We start from the raw sequence: 22,372 nt of genomic DNA, 5'->3' as shown, positions 1-22,372 counted from the left end.
GCTGGCAATGAGCAGATGTCTTGCTAATGTGTCACAGATGTGGCACATTCGAGACTGCCCTCTCCCAATCACGCAGTCTTCCTCCGAGGTAGTTAGGGACAATTATTCAAATAACCGAGGCCAACCTGGTTCTACCAGCCAGGACACATGGTAAATAATAAAAGTAACACCGATCGTGAACAGAAATCAATCTCTTTTCAGAGCAGGAAACTGATAACTGGCACTTTAAGATTTTTTTTGGTACCTTACTAAGTGGTTTTCCAAACTACTGAATGTTATATATCAAATACTTCTATTTCTCTTTTTAAAAAATATGTTGCACTTCTGACAAAGTCCATTTTCAGCAAATCCAGGGTGAGTTTAAAGGGAGCATGGAATATATGAACAAAGTACACCTTCTCCAGCCACAACTGAGCCCTGTGTTGTGAGTCACGACCCCCAACTCCGGCAGTTCACCAGACCCATTGTGACAGAAGGCATGAACACTACCTCACAACTTTGCTCTCTTTGCACTACCGGTAATTATTTAGCTTTATGTATTGTTATTGTAATTTACAGTATTTCTTATGTATTGCACTGTGCTGGTGGTGATTGGCATCCATCTGTCTCAAAGGACAGTGGGTGACGATGGTCATCATCACAAGCCTGAGTGGAAGCTATGGGGATCCTGAGACGGCTAGACGTCAAGATCCCCCTCTCAGCCTCACCAGTGTAGTCCAAAAAAAAGCTCATGAAGCAATACGTTTGTCACCAGCTTGGCTGCAGGAGCTGCCGGAAGGGTGTTCAATGACGTCCAGCCAGCTTAGGGGCTCCACTCCGGATTTGCTGTCTGGGTTTACTCCCGTAGCCTTCGCCTCTCCCGAGGCTGCCCACATGGCAGTGGGGCTATTTACCCGTAGCTGGGGATCTGGTTCATGAGCACCAGGGTGTGTCCACACACCTGTGGGCCTACCTGCTATGAGTGCAGGAGCCGGACCTCCTCCCCATCCTCCGTAGTTCAGCTTGAGTCCGAAAGGAGTCCAGTTTCCGTGTGTTGCCAGTGAGGAGGCATTACACGAGGCTTGCTGTTGGAGAGACTATGTACTGGCAGAGAGAGACTGACACATTCAGCTCTCCTATTTGTGAGACTGCCAGCCAACGGTGGAAGCTGAAAGTGAGAGCGACAAGCACTACCCACTACACTACCACACTAGGCACATCATAACCATTAAACAACAAATTTCACCACCTATGTCAGTGATAATAAACCTGATTCTGATTCCTTACTGCTCAAAAATCATTCCTAGTGTAACGCCTGTGCCCCAACTCTGAGGGGCCGAAGGGTACAAAGTAGCCCCCTCCTTTTTGAGAATCGCAAGATCGCTATTAATTCAGGTCAGGAGACCCAGGAAATGAGAGAAAGACACGCAGAATCCACAAGGGGTTTGGAATGTCCTGGCCCCTCAGTGATACAAAGCCACGGGAAATGGCCATTGTCTCTTGGAAACGGAATTGTGTATTGAGCACTATGCTATTCATCGAAGCCCTCAAGGAATGAGCAACGTGGGCTGGTTGAGGGATTGCATCCTCCCAACCTGATTGACATCTGAGACCCCGTGAGTAAGGATAAAAGAGGGTCTGGGGAACAACCCCTTTAGACGCACCAGGAGAAATGCTAGAAATCCCATGACAGCGTTTAATAGCGACAGCCGGTGGAAGGCCCACGTGTGTCCTTTCCCGTTGCCCCGGGATTGAGGCCTTACCACGGAAGACGGCTTAGCTAAAGAAGAGATCACCACCGACGACATTTCGAAGGATCGACATCATAAAAAGGAAAACGGGCAAGTTCTATAAAAATCGTCTCTCTCTCCAATCAAAAGCTGCAGCCTGAATGAACTTGAGTGACTTTTATATTTCCATCGGACAATACATTATCCCCTAGACAACGATAGAGCTATTTCTTATTGATTATTATTATACCCACGCTTTTAGATTTAGTATTGACGACGTATATTATCTGTATGTTTGCATTGATATTATTTTTGTGTATTTTTATCAATAAATACTGTTAAAAATAGTACCATCAGACTTCAACGGACCTCTCTATCTTTGCTGGTAAGTGACCCAGTTACGGGGTACGTAACACTAGCAGCTGGAATATAGTGGGGACCGTGTGCAATCTGAATGGCAGTACCAGAATGTAATAACCCTAGTTAATGTGAAACACCACTTTAGACATATAACCTGAACAGATCCAAATTTCAGTGTGCTAAAATACCTGGATTTTAAAATTTAAAATATCATTCAAAAATGCATGTTACTTTTCTTTAATGTTCTCACTAACCAGTCTTCAATACAAAATTCAATCCCTCAATTCTCTTGAACCGTGACCTTTATGCTATGCAAACACCTTCATTTTTGAAGTGTCCTGCCTAAATGACCACCGTCCCATTGCACTTACATCCTTCATCATGAAGTGTTTCCAGAGGCTCGTCATGTGGCACATCAAGACCCTGCTGCCCCCCTACTGGACCCCCTGCAGTTTGCATACCGTCCCAACCACTCAACAGATGACGCCATTGCCACCACCCTCCACCTGGCCCTAACCCACCTGGACAAAAAAGACACATACGTTCGGATGCTGTTCATAGACTTCAGTTCAGCATTCAACACAATCATCCCTCAGAAACTGACTGGAAAGCTGAGCCTATTGGGCCTGAACACCTCCCTCTGCAACTGGATCCTAGACTTCCTGACTGGGAGATCTCAGTCAGTCCGGATCAGGAGCAGCATCTCCAACACCATCACACTGAGCACGGGGGCTCCCCAGGGCTGCGTGCTCAGTCCACTGCTGTTCACTCTGCTGACCCACGACTGTGCTGCAACACACAGCTCGAACCATATCATCAAGTTCGCCGATGACACCACCGTGGTGGGTCTCATCAGCAAGAACGACGAGTCAGCTTACAGGGAGGAGGTGCAGTGGCTAACGGACTGGTGCAGAGCCAACAACCTGTTTCTGAATGTGAACAAAACAAAAGAGATGGTTGTTGACTGCAGGAGGGCACGGAGCGACCACTCCCCGCTGAACATAGATGGCTCCTCGGTGGAGATCGTAAAGAGCACCAAATTTCTTGGTGTTCACCTGACGGAGAATCTCACCTGGTCCCTCAACACCAGCTCCATAGCAAAGAAAGCCCAGCAGCATCTCTACTTTTTGCGAAGGCTGAGGAAAGTCCATCTCCCACCCCCCTCCTCCCCATTCTCATCACATTCTACAGGGGTTGTATTGAGAGCATCCTGAGCAGCTGTATCACTGCCTGGTTCTGAAATTGCACCATCTCGGATCGCAAGTCCCTGCAGCGGATAGTGAGGTCAGCTGAGAAGATCATCGGGGTCTCTCTTCCTGCAATCACAGACATTTACACTACACGCTGCATCCACAAAGGAAACAGCATTATGAAGGACCCCATGCACCCCTCATATGATCTCTTCTCCCCCCTGCCATCTGGGAAAAGGCTCCAAAGCATTTGGGCTCTCACGACCAGACTATGTAACAGTTTCTTCCCCCAAGCTATCAGACTCAGTACCCGAAACCTGGACTGACACCTTGCCCTACAGTCCTGTTTATTATTTATTGTAATGCCTGCACTGTTTTTGTGCACTTTATGCACCGGTGTAGGTCTGTAGTCTAGTGTAGCTTTCTCTGTTTTTTTTTATTACGTAGTTCAGTCTAGTTTTTTGTACTGTGTCATGTAACACCATGGTCCTGAAAAACGTTGTCTCATTTTTACTATGCACTGTACCAGCAGTTATGGTCGAAATGACAATAAAAGTTGACTTGACTTGACTTGATTTTTCTTCAATAATATCACCTGCTGGCTCGTTGTGATATGATGTACATTTTGAGAGTAACAAAAGGCAGGTCTCTCGTTGTACAATATCATGTGTAGTCACGTTGGCCTGAGCTACTTAGCAGTTTAAATTCTTCTTCGGGCTGAAGCCGTAAACCCAAGTAACTGCTTGCTTACCTTCTGACAGGGGTTCCTGACCTGGGGTCCACCAACCCCTCGGTTAATGGTAAGGCTCCATGGCATAGAAACAGTTACGATCTTATTCTCTCCTCGGAAACTCACACAGTCTACGTATAACCTCGATGTCATCTCTGACCATCGGACCATCTCCGACTGATTGCACATTATTTTACCATCACTAAGATTGCCGTACCCCACTTCTGAAATTCTCATACTGAGTGAGAGTAACTTACAAAAAACTAACTAAATTAAAATAACTGATTAACACTGATGATAAGGTCCTGTGCTCTGGAAATCTCTCTCAAAACCTTTTCCACCATGCTCTTTTCCTTCTAATAAGACATTCATTTTCATCATGCTTTTGGTCAGCTATGTCAATAGCTTCTAATGAGGGCCCACAATCATATCAGAGACGTAGAACATAGAAAACATACAGCACAATACAGGCCCTTTGGTCTACAAAGCTGTGCCGAACATGTCCGTACCTTAGAACTACCTAGGCTTTACCCATAGCCCTCTTTTTTTCTAAGCTCCATGTAGCCATTCAGGAGTCTCTTAAAAGACCCTATCGTTTCCGCCTCCACTACCGCCACCGGCATCCTATTCCACGTGGTCACCACTCTGCGTAAAAAGCTTACTCCTGATATCTCCTATGTACCTACTTCCAAGCACCTTAAAACTGTGCCCTCTTGTGATAGCCATTTCAGCCCTGGGAATAAACCTCTAACTATCCACACGATCAATGCCTCTCATTATCTTGTACAGCTCTATCAGGTCACCTCTCATCCTCTGTCGCTCCAAGGAGAAAAGGCCAAGTTCACTCAACCTATTCTCAAAAGGCACGCTCCCCAATCCAGGCAACATCCTTGCAAATCTCGTCTGCAGCCTTTCAAAGTGTTTCCACATCCTTCCTGTAGTGAGGCGACCAGAACTGAGCACAGTACTCCAAAGGCAAACACGAGGAAATCTGCAGATGCTGGAAATTCAAGCAAAACACACAAAATGCTGGTGGAACGCAGCAGACCAGGCAGCATCTATAGGGAGAAGCGCTGTCGACGTTTCGGGCCGAGACCCTTCGTCAGGACTAACTGAAAGGAAAGATAGTAAGAAATTTGCAAGTAGGAGGAGGAGGGGAAAATGCAAAATAATAGGAGAAGACTGGAGGGGGTGGGATGAAGCTAAGAGCCAGAAAGGTGATTGGCAAAAGGGATACAGAGCTAGAGAAGGGAAAGGATCATGGGACGGGAGGCCTAGGGAGAAAGAAGGGGGGAGAGGAGCACTAGAGGGAGATGGAGAACAGGCAGAGTGATGGGCAGAGAGAGAAAGAAAAAATGGGAGGGGGAAAAAAAACTAAATATATCAGGGATGGGGTAAGAAGGGGAGGAGGGGCATTAACAGAAGTTAGAGAAGTCAATGTTCATGCTATCAGGTTGGAGGCTACCCAGACGGAATATAAGGTGTTGTTCCTCCAACCTGAGTGTGGCTTCATCTTGACAGTAGAGGAGGCCATGGATAGACATATCAGAATGGGAATGCGGTGTGAAATTAAAATGTGTGGCCACTGGGAGATCCTGCTTTCTCTAGCGGACAGAGCATAGGTGTTCAACGAAATGGTCTCCCAGTTCCAGTACTCCAAGTGGGGTTTGACCAGGGTCCTATATAGCTGCAACATTACCTCTCGGCTCCTAAATTCAATTCCATGATTGTTGAAGGCCAATACACCATATGCCTTCTTAACCACAGCCAACCTACGTAGCAGCTTTGAGTGTCCTATGGACTCAGACCCCAAGATCCCTCTGACCCTCCACACTGCCAAGAAAAATATTTTAATTACAATCCTCTGAGCAGCCTGCTTTTTAAAACTATATTATAATGTTAGGTTATGCAAATTTTTCTTATTTTATTACAGAAGTTTTGTTTTATTGAAATTTGTTTCAATATTTTACTGCTTTGAGGAATGAAGTTCTGGCCTTGCAGTAAAAGCGCAGAGACGTTTTCAAATAAAATGGAGAGCAACTCACACAAAATGTTGGAGGATCTCAGCAGGTTAGGCAGCATCTATGGAGAGAAATAAACAGTCGATGTTTCGGACTGAGACACTTCATCAAATAAAATGGATCCTAGCTAATGTTATACTAACTTCCAGTAGCACTTGTAGAAGTTTAGAAATTAACAAAATATTTTTTAAAAAATCGGCCTTGGTGGGGGTGGTGAATCGAGAAGATCTGGAGGGTGGAAGTTCTACAGCAGTGTAGTAGTTAGCACAATGTTCTGCAGTACCAGTGACCGAGATTAGTTCCTGCCACTGCCTGTGTAGATTTTGTACGTTCTCCCGTGACCACGTGGGTTTCCTCCGGGTGCTCCAGTTTCCTCCCACAGTCCAAAACGTATCAGTTGGTAAGTTAGTCGGTCATTGTAAATTGTCCAGTGATTAGGCTAGGATTAAATCAGAGGATCGCTGGGCAGTGTGACTCCAAAGGCTCAGTGGGACTGTTCTGCGCTGTACCTCAATAAAGTTCTGGAAATGTGCTCTAGACTGTGGTCTATACATTTACCTGATTCCAGCTTCATTCCTGTTCCTCCTATCCAACCAGCCTTTCATTGCACCTGGAGCTGCTGGAGAAGATCAGTGCCTGACTTCAAGAGTGGCCGTGGAGACTGCAGCCTGTTGCAATCAAGCACAAGTGTAAGAAATCAACATATATTTTCATTAGAATTAAGCTGCTGTTCCATCTTTCTTTTCCAGGGCCTTGTTAAATACTTTCCCTGGAAGAGGAAGTTGTAATGTCTGGTTTTTTTTTGCCTTACTGAAATTGGTATAGTTGGTTTCACCTACACATGGGGGAAACTGTACAGATGGATGATAGCATTATTAGACCTGACACCCGGTTTTATTTTCTTCACCATTCAGGAAAGCACAGGCTCTTTGTGCAGATGGGGGAAAACTCCAACAAGTAAATTAACAAATACAACACTAACTTCACCTTGCAAACACGACGAAATCTGCAGATGCTGGAAATTCAAGCAACACACACACAAAATGCTGGTGGAACGCAGCAGGCCAGGCAGCATCTATAGGGAGAAGCACTGTCGACTTCCTATAGATGCTGCCTGGCCTGCTGTGTTCCACCAGCATTTTGTGTGTGTTACTAACTTCACCTTATACTCTTTCTGGGTAGCTTCCTTCCCCTCCTCTTCTAATCCCCACTCTGGCTTCTCACCTCATCTCACCTGCCTTTCACCTCCCCCTGGGTCCCATCCTCCTTGCCTTTCTCCTGTGCTCCACTCTCCTCTCCTATCAGAGTCCTCCTTCTCCTGCTCCTGACCTTTCCCATTCAGGTGGCTTCACCCAGCACCTTCTAGGTATCATCCTTCCCCTCCCCGCACCTTTTTTATTCTGGCATCTTTCCCGCTTCCTTTCCAGTCCTGACAAAGGATTTCGAGACGAAACTACTGCTGTTTAATCCTCTCCATAGATGCTGCCTGACCTGCTGAGTTCCTCCAGCATTTTGTGTGTTCTTTTAGATTTCCAGCATCTGCAGAATTTCCTGTGTTTATGAGCTGCACTTCGTGTTGTTCTCCTCGAGATATTTACAAAAATGATAAGTCAAATTCAGAATGTGACCAAGTTGGAAGGGAGGAAAAAAGATGCCATGAATAGCTTTGCATAATTACTTGCGACTGCTTCGGTAAGTGCGTCGGTTGTTAAATACATCGCGCCACAAGATGGCGGTAGAGCATCACATTCTTGCAGATACAAAACAGTCTGTGTTCGCAGTTAATGTTCCACTGTTAAGGGGATCTCAGGAGTCCTCGGAATCAGAATCAGGTTTAATATCGTGAAAGTTGTTATACGGCAGCAGTATCTTGCAATACATAATATTAAAATTTGCAGAAAGTATATATATAGAATAGCACAGCGCAATACAGGCCCTTCGGCCCACAATGTTGCGACAACCCTTAAACCCTGCCTCCCATATATCCCCCCACCTTAAATTCCTCCATATACCTATCTAGTAGTCTTGGTTCTCGAGGGATATTGGAACTCCGATGAAGAAGAGAGAGATGTGTGTGTATATATATACATAATTTTTTTAATTAGTGCAAAAAGAGGAAAAAAAGTGAGATAGTTCAGAAATCTAATTGCAAAAGGGGAAGAAGCTATTCCTGAATTGTTAAATGTTTGCCTTCAGGCTCCTGTACTTCCACTCTTACTTGTGTCATTAAACAACATGCTTGGACAGAATTCATTGATCCAAAGCAACGCACACAAAATGCTGGAGGTCAGGCGGTATCTATGGAAATGAACAAACAGTCAACATTTTGGGCCGAGACCCTTCTTCAGGACTGGAAAGGAAGGGGAAAGATGCCAGAATAAAAAGGTGGATAAAAGAAGCCATTGAAATAAAACTAGAAGAAAAGAATTTAAACGAAGGCGAAGGTCTCGCTCTAAGCAAGAACTGGAATTCGATTGTAAATGGTGGGACAGCAGAAACCTGATTGGATAAGGACTAACCAATCAGGAGGAACGGTCTATGGGGATATAAATACACCAGTCTAGATATAACCAGGCATCATTCTTGAAGAAAATGGCAGAGTTTGTATCGAAATGTCAATTATAATCGATACATGTATCCAGCTGGAAACCCAAGAAGAGTTTATTAGTCATATACGCCAGGAAAGTTCTAGATCCTTTTTCATTTATATTGTGGTTTTACTTTGTAAAGTGTCAGGGCAAACACTCCTTTGATAAACTGTAAAATGCGAGCTCTGTCTTAGACCTAGACATGTTTGCAAAGTCGATTCTGAAATAAATTAAGAACCATCCAGCAAATGAACAGAGACAAGTCAGTGCACAAGCGACGAGCAATGAGACCAACAGGGTCTTATCAATGGTTTTAAAACCTCCAGTGATAATAATCTTGCTTTCAACCCAGTTTTGTTTAGTCAGCAATATGACCTACAGAGTAAATTAAAAGTTGGCATTACTGTTCAAGTACTTGCTTCAAAAGAACTTCTCAGCCAGTAATACATCAAAGGCTTCAGGAAAGATGGAAAATTGAAAGAGCAAAGATTAGATGGCCTAATAATGCAATCTGACCCTGATGTCGAAAATCTATTATTGCATTTAACCATACCCTTGTCTCAACATTTAAATCCCTTTCTCCCTTCTAATCATTCTTGTCTGTATCACTTCTATGAAAGGCTTCTCATATAAGGAGCATTTGATATATTTCTCATATGAGGTGCATTATTGCTATATTTCTTCACTATTCTTGGTTGGTGCGGCTGTAACGAAACCCAATTTCCCTCGGGATCAATAAAGTATGTCTGTCTGTCTGATGTCTCTGAGCCTCAGCTCACTGTAATTCAGAAGAATGAGGGGTGACCTCATTGAAACCTACCCAATACTGAAAGACCTCAATAGAGTTAATGTGGAGAGGATGTTGCCTATAGTGGGGGAGTCTAGGACCAGAGGACACAGCCTCAGAGTAGAAGGATGCTTCTTTAGAATGGAGATGAGCAGGGATTTCTTTAGAAATGGTGAATCTGTGGAATTCGTTGACACAGATGGCTGTGAAGGCCAAGGGTATATTTAAGGCAGAGGTTGATAAATTCTTGATTGGTCAGGGCATGAAGGGATACGGGGAGAAGGCAGGAGATTGGGGCTGAGAGGGAAATGGATCAGCCATGATGAAATGGTGCAGCAGACTCAATGGGCTGAATGGTCCAGTTCTGCTCCTGCATATTCCATGTGCCTGACAATGTTATCCAACTGTAAATGAAAATTATTTTGAAGTTCGTTACGTGTTCTTTCCTAGTGCAGCTCAGGGTATTTGCAAACAAAGGAGACGACACACTTGTTCAAGGCCAGAAGACACTTAATTAGCACTAGCACAAATGCAGCGCAGAAAAATACAACAAATCTCTACAGTAGCAGCAGTACAGAAATCAAAATGATGCTCTTCATTCTCGAAATGAGCTGATCTGGAGGGACCCACAGATCTAAGAATCTCACACGCGGTGTTTATTTTAAATTCTTTTTCTTCTCCTCTCTCTCTCTGTCAAGGTCTGACTCGAGGTACCAACTCCCCTGATGTACTGTTCACTATCTCAGCATCAGCTGTAATCCAACCCAAGACAAAACTCTCTTCCCCTTGTACCAAGAAGGTGCCCCTTTTTTATACCCTTCAAAGCCCGACAGCTGGTACATTTCGATGCAGTTGGTACCTCCAGCAGCAAAATGACCTCACCTTCCCGTGAAAAACATCTTTTTCACCATTTTCCACTTGTACTCCCTTAACTTTCTCAAAACATTGCTGTGGACTGGTTCTTGAAACAATCCCACTCCAAGCTAACACCATTTTATCCTAAAGACTTCCATTTTATTTTAGCATATACTAAGGGGCACTCACATTTAACTTTCTCTTTACTCCAACGTGCCTTTTGGTACCTGTTTCCCTTTCAGAGGAAAAAAGTAGTGAGGTAGTGTTCATGGGTTCAATGTCCTTTCAGAAATCTGATCACAGCGGGGAAGAAGCTATTACAAGTAAGAGAGAATCTGCAGATGCTGGAAAACCGAGCAACACACACAAAATGCCAGAGGAACTCAGCAGGCCAGGCAGCATCTATGGAAAACCCTCCAGCGGGATTGGAGAAAAGGAAATGGGGAGTAATGGAGGGGAGAGAGAAACACAAGGTGATAGGTGAAACTGGGGTGGGGGGGGTGGGGAGGGAAAGAAGCTATTTTTAAGTTGTTGAAAGTGTGCCTTCAGGCTCTTGTGTCTCCACTCCGATGATAACAATGAGAAGAGGGCATGACTGGATGATGGGACGCCATCTTTTTGAGACATCACTCCTTGACGATATCCTGGTTACTACGGAGGCTAGTGCCCATGATGGAGCTGAGCTTACAACTTTCTTCAACTTCTTTCAATCCTGTGCAGTCCCCCCCATACCAGACGGTGATGCAGCCTGTTAGAATGCTCTCCACGGTTCTTCTGTATAAATTTGTGAGTGTCTTTGGTGACAAACCAAATCTCCTCACACTCCTAATGAAATATAGCCACTGTTGTGCCTCTTTGTAGCTGCATCAATATGTTGGACCCAGATTAGATCATCAGAGGTACTGACACCCAGCAACTTGAAATTTCACACCCATTCCACATCTGATCCCTCCATGAAGACTGGTGTATGCTCCCTTGTTTTACCCATTCTGAAGTCCACAACCAATTCTCTGGTCTTACTGACATTGAGTGCAAGGTTTTTGCTGCGATAAACTCAACCAGCTGATCTATCTTAATGAATTCAAGCTTCCAATCTACGTCATATGATCCTTATACTTTATTTACCTACTTGTACTGTACTGTCTCTATAAATTCAATTCTACACAATCTAGATGGACTGGAAAAGCTTTCACTGTAAAGTTCAAAAGTTCAAAGTAAATTTTATTGTCAGAGTACATACATCATCACATTCCCTTTTTAAATCTTGGTACATGTAGAAACATTAAACCAATACCAATTCTAACTGACCTACTAAATGTTCCCAGCAGTTTCTGTTTTCCAGCATCCGAACTTTTCTATTAATTTTAGGGTTTGGAGGGCGAAGCAGTAAAGAGAAAGGCAGATTCGCATCTGGACCCTAGAATCAGGGGTGTCAAACTCATTTTAGGTCACGGGCCGGATTGAGCAAAATGCAGCTTCATGCGGGCCGGATCAGTCGGACGTGTGTGAACGCAGCTTTCGTTGCCTCCGTTTTTTCAGCCTGCTCTCATGTGTCTCAGTCTCTGCTATAACTACAAAGTGTTTCACTTTACAAATTCCGTTTCTTATGAAGAAGACTGCCGAATAAACACTAAAAACCCTGAAAACCTGGTACCTGAATAAACTCAGCATTAGCCATATCATACGCCATAGGCGCTTCGATTACTGGGGCCAGCTTTAATAGTAATTAGATATTATCTCGCGGGCCAAAGATAATTCCACCGCGGGCCAGATTTGGCCCGCGGGCCTTGAGTTTGACATATGCCCTAGATGGAAACAGTTTGCAACCCCCATAAATTTTGTTCTGCCGCTTCTCTTTTAGCAAACATAAATCTTATTCATAATTGAATACATATTTGAACACTGCAAATTTTTTTTGTATTCATGTGATGCACCATCAATAACTCTTGGAGACGGGAGGTGAACGATAGGCTTTTATTAGCAACAAAAGGGAGCACGGCATCTCAGAGACTGAGGGGGGAGCAGTGCCTCCAACCGCCTTTATACAGGGGTCTGTGGGAGGAGCCACAGGAGCAGTCAGCAGAGGGGCGTGTCCAGACAGGTATACATAGTTTACCACATCATGCCATTAATGTTAACTTTTTCACGTCATAACAGCAACCCCCACATGGAAACATAGCAACAGCTTAAGAACTTCTTGTGCTGTTTTATGGTGGTTGGCAAACCAGCTTTAAGGTGATTACCGCCACCTACTGGAGTGTGGATCGTTTGATAAACAGGAGGAAGGAAAATAATTTCATTCCCTAAATTCTATATAATAAACCAGAGTCTTTCAGGTACTTCATGATATAGGTCTGTATTTCTCTTGAAATGCCACTTAAAATGTCTTCTATACCCAGTTTTCTTGTTTATCTTCAGCGCTCCTATCATCTTCACTCTTTCTCTTTGGTACTTCTTACATTTTATCAATACATGTTCAACTGTTTCTGGTTGATTACAGTATTCACACAACCCAGTTGGATGTTTCCCTATTTTATGTAATGTGTAATTAAGACTTGTGTGACCAATTCTTAAACGACTGATGATCACTTCTATCTTTCTATGCCCACCTGATATTCTTTGGTATCTGACTCGCCTTTGTATTTTGTACAGTTGTCTCCTTGTTTCACTCTCATCCCAGTGCTTCTGCCATGTCTCCTGTTTTTATAATGCTTTTGACTTCCGCTTTGCTTGGAGGGATCTAGACCTCTATTATAGACGATTTGAGCGATTGTTTAGCTATAATGTGTACTTTTTCATTACCCTCCACACCAGTACGAGCAGGAACCCAAAGAAAGCTTACTTGTACCCCCAGTTTTGGTCAGCTCAATAACTCCACCCGCAGTCAAAGGTCATCTGTGAGGGCCAGCGTGCAACCCACAGACTGCCTGTCATTAATTCACAACCGCGCGTTTTATTTCCGAGTAATCCGTTAGAATAGTTTAAATAAAAGTCTGAACTTTATGGTTGATTTTTACTTTAGAAAAACTGTGCAGTTCGCCGATATTCCGGTGCGGCGCGACTGGCCGTGGAAGGCCCGGGGTCCTTCCTTGCTGCCCATGTGCGGAGCGCGGTGGCAGCGACAACATGGGAGGCCTGGAGAAGAAGAAGGTTCGTTCGATTCGGGGGCTCCGGCGGGTCTGATCATCCCACTCCTCTGTCGCCTGCGGACCCCTACCACCCCTCTCCCGTCCCCACCTTCCCACCATCCCTTCCTAACGCCGACAACAAGCCCTCCCAGCCGGCCACCAACAGCAGCGGACGACTCGCTTTATCCGGGTTGTAACCAGTACACCCCCAACTCCAGTCGTCCCCTCCCCTGCTGCTGCTGCTTCTGATGGACCCCCTTCACCAAAAGTCGGGGTGTAACTTGTCAGCCCCACCTGTCCCCTCCCCGTGCTGAATCCAGGCGATCTGCCTTCACCATTCACCCCGGTTGCTGTCAGAGACTGCGCTGCCACTCCAAGGCCCCACTTCCAGCAAAAGAAATTATGGCTTGTATGCTACAGCAAATAAAGTAGCCGTTTCTTTTTCCACCAGTACGAAAGGGGAGCAGCTACAAACTATATTACCAGAAATAAAGCCAGGAAGAAGTTGCAGCTCAGTCTTGCGGATTTCAGGTGAGGTGTTACCTGTTATGCCTTTCAGAACAACTGGATTTATTGAGATAATTGCATTGTGTATTGCCTTGGTTCCACAGTTGTGTCACTGTTTTTTGCATTGATAACACTGGACAATAATTTTTTTTGTAAGTGTTGCTTCCTCAGTTTTTTTTGTTTATGTAAGACTGCTTGTAGCTGAACACAAAGATAATTTCAGACTACTTGTATCAGGTAGGAATTTGGAGAAATTAATTCTTACTGAATATAATGTGCTTAATTGTGTAACGGTGCTGACTCTGCAGCAGTTCAAGTTAGCTAAAGATGTTTTGTTGAATGTTTTCATTTGCACTGATAGTGTCTCGGTGTCCAACAATGATCAGGCAGCAGTGATGGATTCCAGTAACTCTGATACTGTTTCTCCTTGACTGCAATGTCCTGGTGAAAGCTTTCACCATGGTAGGCACTGACAGTGCCAAGATTTGCAGGGAAGAAGTCTAAATGAAAATGCAGAAAATGAACCTAGTGAATCTTGGACTTCGTAGTCTTGTTTGCTTGAAGCATGTTGTCAACCAGCTGTACGTAGTTGCCAAGAAAATTTTCAGCAACACCCTTTAGTGCCTTCCCTGCGATTTTCTCCGGTCTCACTGGCAGTTCTTCAAATTGCCTGTCATTAATGATCTGTTTGATTTGTGGACCAAAAAAGAACCTTCTTTTGCCTTGACATCAGTTATTTTGACTTGAAATATGAATTGAAGTAACAAATCAAGGTGATTTCAAAACAAGTATAGTGTGTGGTAGGGAAATTCATGGTGATTCTGATGATCAGAAGCCCAAAATCCAGAATATACACCCAATAGTATTCATGAAGCAAAGTCTTTGTTGTCCAGTGTAATGTAGAATTAGTTGATGGCCTATAAACTGCAATCAAAATGTTTTTTATTATTTTATTCCTTAAGGGTTATTCTCCTTGAGTGTGGGTTGTTAATCCAGTATAGATACACAAGCTACTTGCATTTTGCTTTTCCGGTAACAGCTCTGACAATATCTTAGAATGTTTGAAGGTGAATTCCTGATACAATTGCATCTCTTAATTTGATCTGTTAACTTATGGTTCAAGGTTAAGGTTGTTGTGTGATATGCACAAATACATGAGATGAGGTCCCTCACAGGAGATTAGTGTGCAAACTTAAAGCACACGGTATTGGGGGTATGGTATTGATGTGGATAGAGAATTGGTTGGCAGACAGGAAGCAAAGAGTGGGAGTAAACTGGACCTTTTCAGAATGGCAGGCAGTGACTAGTGGGGTACCGCAAGGCTCAGTGCTGGGACCCCAGTTGTTTACAATATATATTAATGATTTAGACGAGGGAATTAAATGCAGCATCTCCAAGTTTGCGGATGACATGAAGCTGGGCGGCGGTGTTAGCTGTGGGGAGGATGCTAAGAGGATGCAGGGTGATTTGGATAGGTTAGGTGAGTGGGCAAATTCATGGCAGATGCAATTTAATGTGGATAAATGTGAGGTTATCCACTTTGGTTGCAAGAACAGGAAAACAGATTATTATCTGAACGGTGGCCGATTAGGAAAAGGGGAGATGCAACGAGACCTGGGTGTCATTGTACACCAGTCATTGAAGGTGGGCATGCAGGTACAGCAGGCGGTGAAAAAGGCAAATGGTATGTTGGCATTCATAGCAAAAGGATTTGAGTACAGGAGCAGGGAGGTTCTACTGCAGTTGTACAAGGCCTTGGTGAGACCGCATCTAGAATATTGTTTTGGTCCCCTAATCTGAGGAAAGACATTCTTGCCATAGAGGGAGTACAGAGAAGGTTCACCAGATTGATTCCTGGGATGACAGGACTTTCATATGAAGAAAGACTGGATCGACTTGGCTTATACTCACTGGAATTTAGAAGATTGAGGGGGGATCTTATTGAAACGTATAAAATTCTAAAGGGATTGGACAGGCTAGATTCAGGAAGATTGTTTCCGATGTTGGGGAAGTCCAGTACGAGGGGTCACAGTTTAAGGATAAAGGGGAAGCCTTTTAGGACCGAGATGAGGAAAAACTTCTTCACACAGAGAGTGGTGAATCTGTGGAATTCTCTGCCACAGGAAACAGTTGAGGCCGGTTCATTGGCTATATTTAAGAGGAAGTTAGATATGGCCCTTGTGGTTAAAGGGATCGGGGGTATGGTGAGAAAGCAGGTACAGGGTTCTGAGTTGGATGATCAGCCATGATCATACTGAATGGAGGTGCAGGTTCGAAGGGCCGAATGGCCTACTCCTGCACCTATTTTCTATGTTTCTATGTGTGTTCAATGAAATTCTCTCTTGGGGACACGGCCACAAGAATAACACGAACATTGTACACAATTTTTATAAGGAAGAAAAGAGTTAGAGCAAAAGAAAAACAAAGTCCACTTTAGTGCAAAGTAGCCATAATGTGGCTAAACTTTGTTTAAAAGTTTAAAGTAAACTTTATTATCAAAATATATATGTGTCACCATATGCAACTCTGAGATTCATTTTCCTGTGGGCATGTTCAGCAAATCTATAGAATAGCAACTATAACAGGATCAATGAAAGGTCAGCTGGAGTGCAGAAGACAACAAACTGGAAATACAAATTTAAATAATGAGAACGTGAGGTAACAGGATAAGGAGTCCTTAAAGTGAGATCATTGGCTGTGGGAACATCTCAGTGGGTGGGAAGTGAGTGTTGTTATTCCCTTTGTACAAGAGCCTGATGGTTGTGGGCCAGTATCTGCTCTTGAGCCTGGTGGCAGCAGTGAGAAAAGAGCATGTTGTGTCCTGATGAAGGGTCTCGGCGAGAAATGCCGACCGTTTCCTCTTTCCCATAGATGCTGCCTGACCTGCTGAGTTCACCCAGCGTTTTGTGTGTGGTGCTTCGGATTTCCAGCATCTGTGTTTGATGTTGTGAAACAGTCGTGATTAGGGCTTTGCCAGCAGGTTCACGAACTGAATGCTTCAAGAGAAGTAGCTGTTCGTGAACCTGGTGGTGTGAGAATTGAGGCTCCTGTACCTTCTGCCTGATGGCAGTAAATCTGGCGTGGCCTGGATGGAGGAGATCATTCCTTTCTTGAGGCAGCACGGAATGAGTCAGAGACTAGTCATTTCAAGTCTCACTGCGTGAGACGTAGAAGTTGGGAATATGAGAACTTGGGGGAGCTTTTAAAAGTAGATGAGAATTTTAAGATGTCAGTGAAAATCAGCATACTTAAATAGGATGTAGTGCAAATTAGCCTATAAGTAGTGGAATTGTGAAGATGTCCAAGTCTTTCATTGAATCTGTTATGGTTATTATTCTATACGTTTATTGAGTATGCCTGCAAGAATGAATCGCAGGGTAGTGTGTGGTGTCGCATACGTGCTTTGAACGTTGAGTTTAAATTTCTTGAGGATGAGTATGGTGCTAACAAGCATTCGTCAGGTTCAAAGGTAAAGTTCCGAATGAGGGGTCAATGGAGAAAAATCTAGAACATACTCATACAAAGGTTTAAAGGGCCAAGTTATTAACTTCTGTTCCTAAAAAATTGTTGCAGCATCCATGACGCCTTTCCTTTTAAACAGGCGACTCTGCATTCTGAAGGGGATTTACCCTCACGAACCCAAGCACAAGAAGAAGGTGAACAAAGGCTCCACGGCTCCACGCACTTTTTATCTTGTCAAAGATATAAAGTTTTTACTGCACGAGCCCATTGTGAACAAGTTTCGTGAGTATAAGGTAAGTTCTGTGTTTAATTTTCTTAAATGAACGATATGAGGTATGCACGCTATAGAAAGCCGAAGTGGAGTTTTATTGTCTTGTGCACAAGGGCACGTACGCAGGGGTGCAATGAGAAACTTCCCTGCAGCAGCATTGTAAGCTTATGCCATCAGATACGTAAAGTTCACAAGGAAACCATAAATTAAACATGAATTTTTACAAGGAACACATTTAGGGCAATTAACTAGTCCCTTTGTAGTACAAAAATTCAGATTCAGTTTATTGTCATTTAGAAACCACAAATGCAATACAGTTAAAAATATGACAACGTTCCTCCAGAATGATATCACAACAGCACATGACAAAACAGACTACACCAGAAAATCCACATAATGTTTGGCATCCCCAACCCAGAGTCCGGAGAGGCTGCTGCGTCTTATATCGCGCTACCATCTTAGCGCGCTCCCCGAAAAGGAGCTCCAAATCCACCAGACAAACAAGACCAAAAACTAAAGCTACAAGACCTGCACAAAACCACATAGTTACAACATATAGTTACAACAGTGCAAACAATAGCATAATTGATTTAAAAAAACAGACCATGGGCACAGTAAAAATAGTCCAAAGATGTTAAAGGACTATAAGTTCAAAAGAAATCACCACACAGTTTCCACAAGTCCCCAGGGTCCCGACAGACTCGCCATCCCACGCCGGCAGCAGAAGGGAATACCCCCATTATGGACTCCCACGGCGCCGCCTGACTCAGCCTCGCAGACGCAGCACACACCAAAAGCGACCTGACCGCAGCGGACTCCGAGTCCATCGAACCTCCGATCTGACGACCATCCCCCTCCGGCACAGCTTCTCCGAGCACCATCCTCTGCCGAGCGTATTAAGACAGCCTCGCCAACGGCCATCGGCAACACAACCCCGAGGACTGGGGGCCTGTTCTTCCCAGCAGAGTCCCGGACCTCACAGCAGCAGCAGCAATGAAGAAGGCCTTCCTGGAGATTTCCCGATGTTCCTCCGTGCTCCCATGTCCGTTTTCAATCGATTATGATTGCGCACAGCACCCCACTTCACAAATAACAGATAATCAGCTCCGGAGTGGCTGCTGCAAGCTGCGTCGTGCCGCCATCTTGGAAATGAAATATAGAGTTGCTATACTGGCACAGTGATTAGGTTTGTCCACGTTGGTTCAAGAACTGGGTGGTTAAAGGGAAGTAGCTGTTCTTGAACCTGGTGTGTTAGGATTTCAGGCATCTGTGTCTCTTGCCTGATGGTAATTAGACCATAATACATAGGAGCAGAATGAGGCTATTCAATCATAGCTGTCCTTTCTGTTCCCCTCTTCAGCCCCACTCCCCGGCTTCTCCCCATAACCTTTAATGTGTCCAATCAGGAACTTGTCAAGGTCTACCTTAAATACACCAACAACCTGGTCTCCACAGCTGCCTGTGGTAATAAATTCCACAAATTCACCACCCTCTAGCTAAAGAAATTTTCCGTGTCTGTTTTCAATAGCCACCCCTCTCTCCTGAGGCTGTCCTAGATGCTCCCAAGAAGATTGGGCTGCTCAGATTGTGAGCATTTTGCCTCCTTGATAGAGCACCTTGTAGGTTGTACAGAGGGTGAGGAGGGATGTGATGATGTGTTGAGCTGAATCCATTACTCCCTGCAGCTTCTTACATTCCTGTGCGTTCACTTTTCCATACCAGGACATGATGTGGACTTTCATCAGTACAGCTATAGAGGTTTGTTAGAGTGTTCTGTGACATTACAAACCTTAACGTTATAAGAAAGCAAAGATTCCTTCCTCTCCAGCCCTTGACCTTTCCCATCCACCTAGCTTCACTATCACCTTCCAGCTATCCCCCTTCCCCTTTTGATTCTGGCCTTCATTTTCAGTCCTGATGAAGGGTCTTGACCAAAAACGGCCACTGTTTATTCATTTCTATAGATGCTGTTTGACCTGCTGAGTTCCTCCAGCATTTTGTGTGTATTGCTCTGGATTTCCAGCATCCACAGGATTTCTCGTGTTTAAAGTCTCTGCGTGCCTTCCTTGTGGTTGATCTATAAACTGGGCCCAGAGCAGGTTATTCAGTACACTTGGCCCTCCGTATCTGTGGATTCCGCATCCGCAGATTCAACCGATCGCGGATCAAAAATATTCCAAAAAAATTCCAGAAAGTTCATAAAGCAAAACTTGAATTTGCCGCACTATGCTGAATCCACACGAATGAAGTGATGTATAGGCATACCCTGCTGTAGCCTCCCGCCATTTCACAGATCCTCAGTCTCTCTCCAGCACTCGTCGTTTGAGCATTGTTCGTCTTGCGTCTCGTTTATTCGCTACTTGTGTTGTGAGCGAGGGGAAGGAGTTTAAGGCTAGTAAGGGACGGCTGGCTAGCTATGTAAAGCGCTACAGCCTCAAGAACTTAAAGATCACGGGAGAATCGGGATCGGCTGATGCCGAGGCAGCATCAGCGTTCCCAGAAGAGCTACGATGGTTGCATCTACTGAACATGTACAGACTTTTTTATTGTCATTATTCCCTAAACAATACAGTATAACAACTATTTACATAACATTTACATTGTATTAGGTATTATAAGCGATCTAGAGATGACTTAAAGTGTACAGGAGGGTGTGCGTAGGTTATATGCAAATACTACACCATTTTATATAAGGGACTTGAGCATCCGTGGATTTTGATATCTGCAGGGGGTCCTGGAACCAGTCCCCTGCAGATACTGAGGGACGACTGAATGTTAATGCCCAGGAATTTAAAACTGCTGGCCCTTTCCACTGCTGATACATCAGTACAGACTGGCATATGTTCACCCTCCTTCCCCCTCGAAGTTCATTTCGGTGCAGAAGAACATTCACATAAATAAATAATATTGGGAACATAGGTTTTAGAGTCCTTGAAAGTGAGTCCATCGATTGTGGAAATAGTTCATTGTTGAGGTGAGTGAAGTTATGCACACTGGTTCAAGAGGTTGATGGTTCCTGAAGCTGGAGGTGTGGGAGCTGAGCTCCTCTACCTTATTGGTCCCGAGGTCAACCGTCAGCTCTTTTGCATCCGCTAAGATGGCGACACGCTTGGTTGCAGTAGTCTCTCTGGATCCAAACAATTTGTGCAAATGTGCACCATGGAACATTTTTTTTCTGATTGCAAGACGCGGCTGGACATTGATAATAGAAAATACAATACTGCAAGTCTGGCTCATTGCTTCGTTGGCGAGATCGATGGCGGGAGAGGTGTGCACCCTCAGTTGTCGTGTGGACCGGGCCCTCAGGCCGCGGAGTCGCCTGTTAGGGCCGCCCAGCAGAGGAGGTGCCGGAGGCTGTGTGGGAGAAAACAAAAGCACGGCAGGACTCACAGTAGCGGTTAGCGTGACACTGTTACAGCTCGGAGCTTCAGTATTCAGAGATCAGTTCTGACGCCGCCTGTAAGGAGTTCGTACGTTCTCCCCAAGACCGCATGGGTTGCCTTCCACGGCCCAAAGACCAGTAGGTTAATAGCTCATTGTAAATTGTCCCTTGATTAGGCCAGGGTTAAATAGCTGACTGCTGGTGGCTCGGCTCATTAGGCCAGAAGGGCCTCTTCAAAGCTGTGTCTCCAAGTAACAAAATAGGCGGCTGAATTCTGTGGTACATTGGGAGCTGGCCCCTGCAGGCCAGCTCTCGTGCCAGTGTTGTTCTCTGGTCTTGCTCCCTGGAAGACGGTGGATTGGCTTCGTCTGCGGCGGATAGCACGAGATGAGGCACTGCTGCGTGCTTATTCTTGCAAACACGTGGCTGCAGGACAACATCCCATGCACCAATCGTCAGGCCATGCTCAGGGACTCGCTGTATGTGACCATACTGTGTTCTAGACCTTGGCCCCGGAGGAATGCTGTTTCCATAAGACATACTTTAGGAACAGAATTAGGCCATTCGGCCCATTGAGTCTACTCTGCCATTCCATCATGGCTGAGTTATTATCCTTCTCAACCTGATTCTCCCACCTTCTCCCCATTACCTTTGTGACGCTGACTAATTTGAGAACCTATCAACCTCTGCTTTAAATGTACCCAATGACTTGGTTTCCACAGCCACCTGTGGCAACGAATTCCACAAGTTCACCACCCTCCGGCTAAAGAAACTCCTCCTTATCTCTGTTCTAAATAGATGCCCCTCTATTCTAAAGCTGTGCCCTCTACTCCTAGACTCACACACTATAGGAAACATCCTCTCCATGTCTGCTCTATCAATGTTTGATAGGTTTCACTGAGATCCCCTCTCATTCTTCTAAACTCCAGTGAGTACAGGCCCATAGCCATCAAATGCTTCTTGTATGTTAACCCTTCCATTCCCGGAATTATTCTCGTGAACCTCCTCTGACCCTCTCCAATGCCTGCACATCTCTTCTTCTCCAAAACTGCTCAAAGTACTCCAAATGTGGTCTGATCAGTGTTTTATAAAACTTATGCAATACACTCATGTTCTTATATTCTAATCCTCTGGAAATGAAAGCTAACATTACATTTGCCTTCCTTACCACTGATTCAACATACAAGTTAACTTTTAGGGAATCCTGCACGAGGACTCCCAAGACCCTTTGCACCTCTAATTTTGAATTCTTTCCCCATTTAGAAAATAGTCTGCACCTTTATTCCTTCTACCAAAGTGCATGTACAGTGCCCTACACTATATTCCATCTACCCCTTCTTTTCCCATTCTACCAATGTGTCTTAAGTCCTTTTGCAAACTCC

General features: G+C 44.5%; 2 protein-coding genes and 1 long non-coding RNA gene across 3 annotated transcripts in view; 2 read left to right on the top strand and 1 right to left on the bottom strand.

Moving 5' to 3' along the window:
- Positions 1-6,678, bottom strand: part of LOC140738420 (cytosolic arginine sensor for mTORC1 subunit 2-like) — a 96,558-nt gene extending 89,880 nt beyond the window's left edge. The window contains exon 1 of the mRNA XM_073065689.1: positions 6,569-6,678. Coding sequence (XP_072921790.1) covers positions 6,569-6,615 — 47 coding nt within the window. The 5' untranslated portion in view covers positions 6,616-6,678. The remainder of the gene's footprint in view (positions 1-6,568) is intronic.
- Positions 1-8,545, top strand: part of LOC140738421 (uncharacterized) — a 31,083-nt gene extending 22,538 nt beyond the window's left edge. The window contains exons 2-3 of the long non-coding RNA XR_012101372.1: positions 6,608-6,699; positions 8,207-8,545. This is a non-coding gene — a long non-coding RNA (uncharacterized lncRNA). The remainder of the gene's footprint in view (positions 1-6,607; positions 6,700-8,206) is intronic.
- A 4,740-nt stretch (positions 8,546-13,285) lies between these two features.
- The window catches only part of pes (pescadillo), a 49,989-nt gene continuing 40,902 nt past the window's right edge, over positions 13,286-22,372 (top strand). Inside the window, exons 1-3 of the mRNA XM_073065686.1 lie at positions 13,286-13,390; positions 13,820-13,899; positions 17,477-17,630. Coding sequence (XP_072921787.1) covers positions 13,367-13,390; positions 13,820-13,899; positions 17,477-17,630 — 258 coding nt within the window. The 5' untranslated portion in view covers positions 13,286-13,366. The remainder of the gene's footprint in view (positions 13,391-13,819; positions 13,900-17,476; positions 17,631-22,372) is intronic.

This window comes from Hemitrygon akajei, chromosome 14 (assembly GCF_048418815.1).
Source record: "Hemitrygon akajei chromosome 14, sHemAka1.3, whole genome shotgun sequence".
Taxonomy (NCBI): domain Eukaryota; kingdom Metazoa; phylum Chordata; class Chondrichthyes; order Myliobatiformes; family Dasyatidae; genus Hemitrygon; species Hemitrygon akajei.
This window is presented reverse-complemented; position numbering and strand designations above follow the sequence as displayed.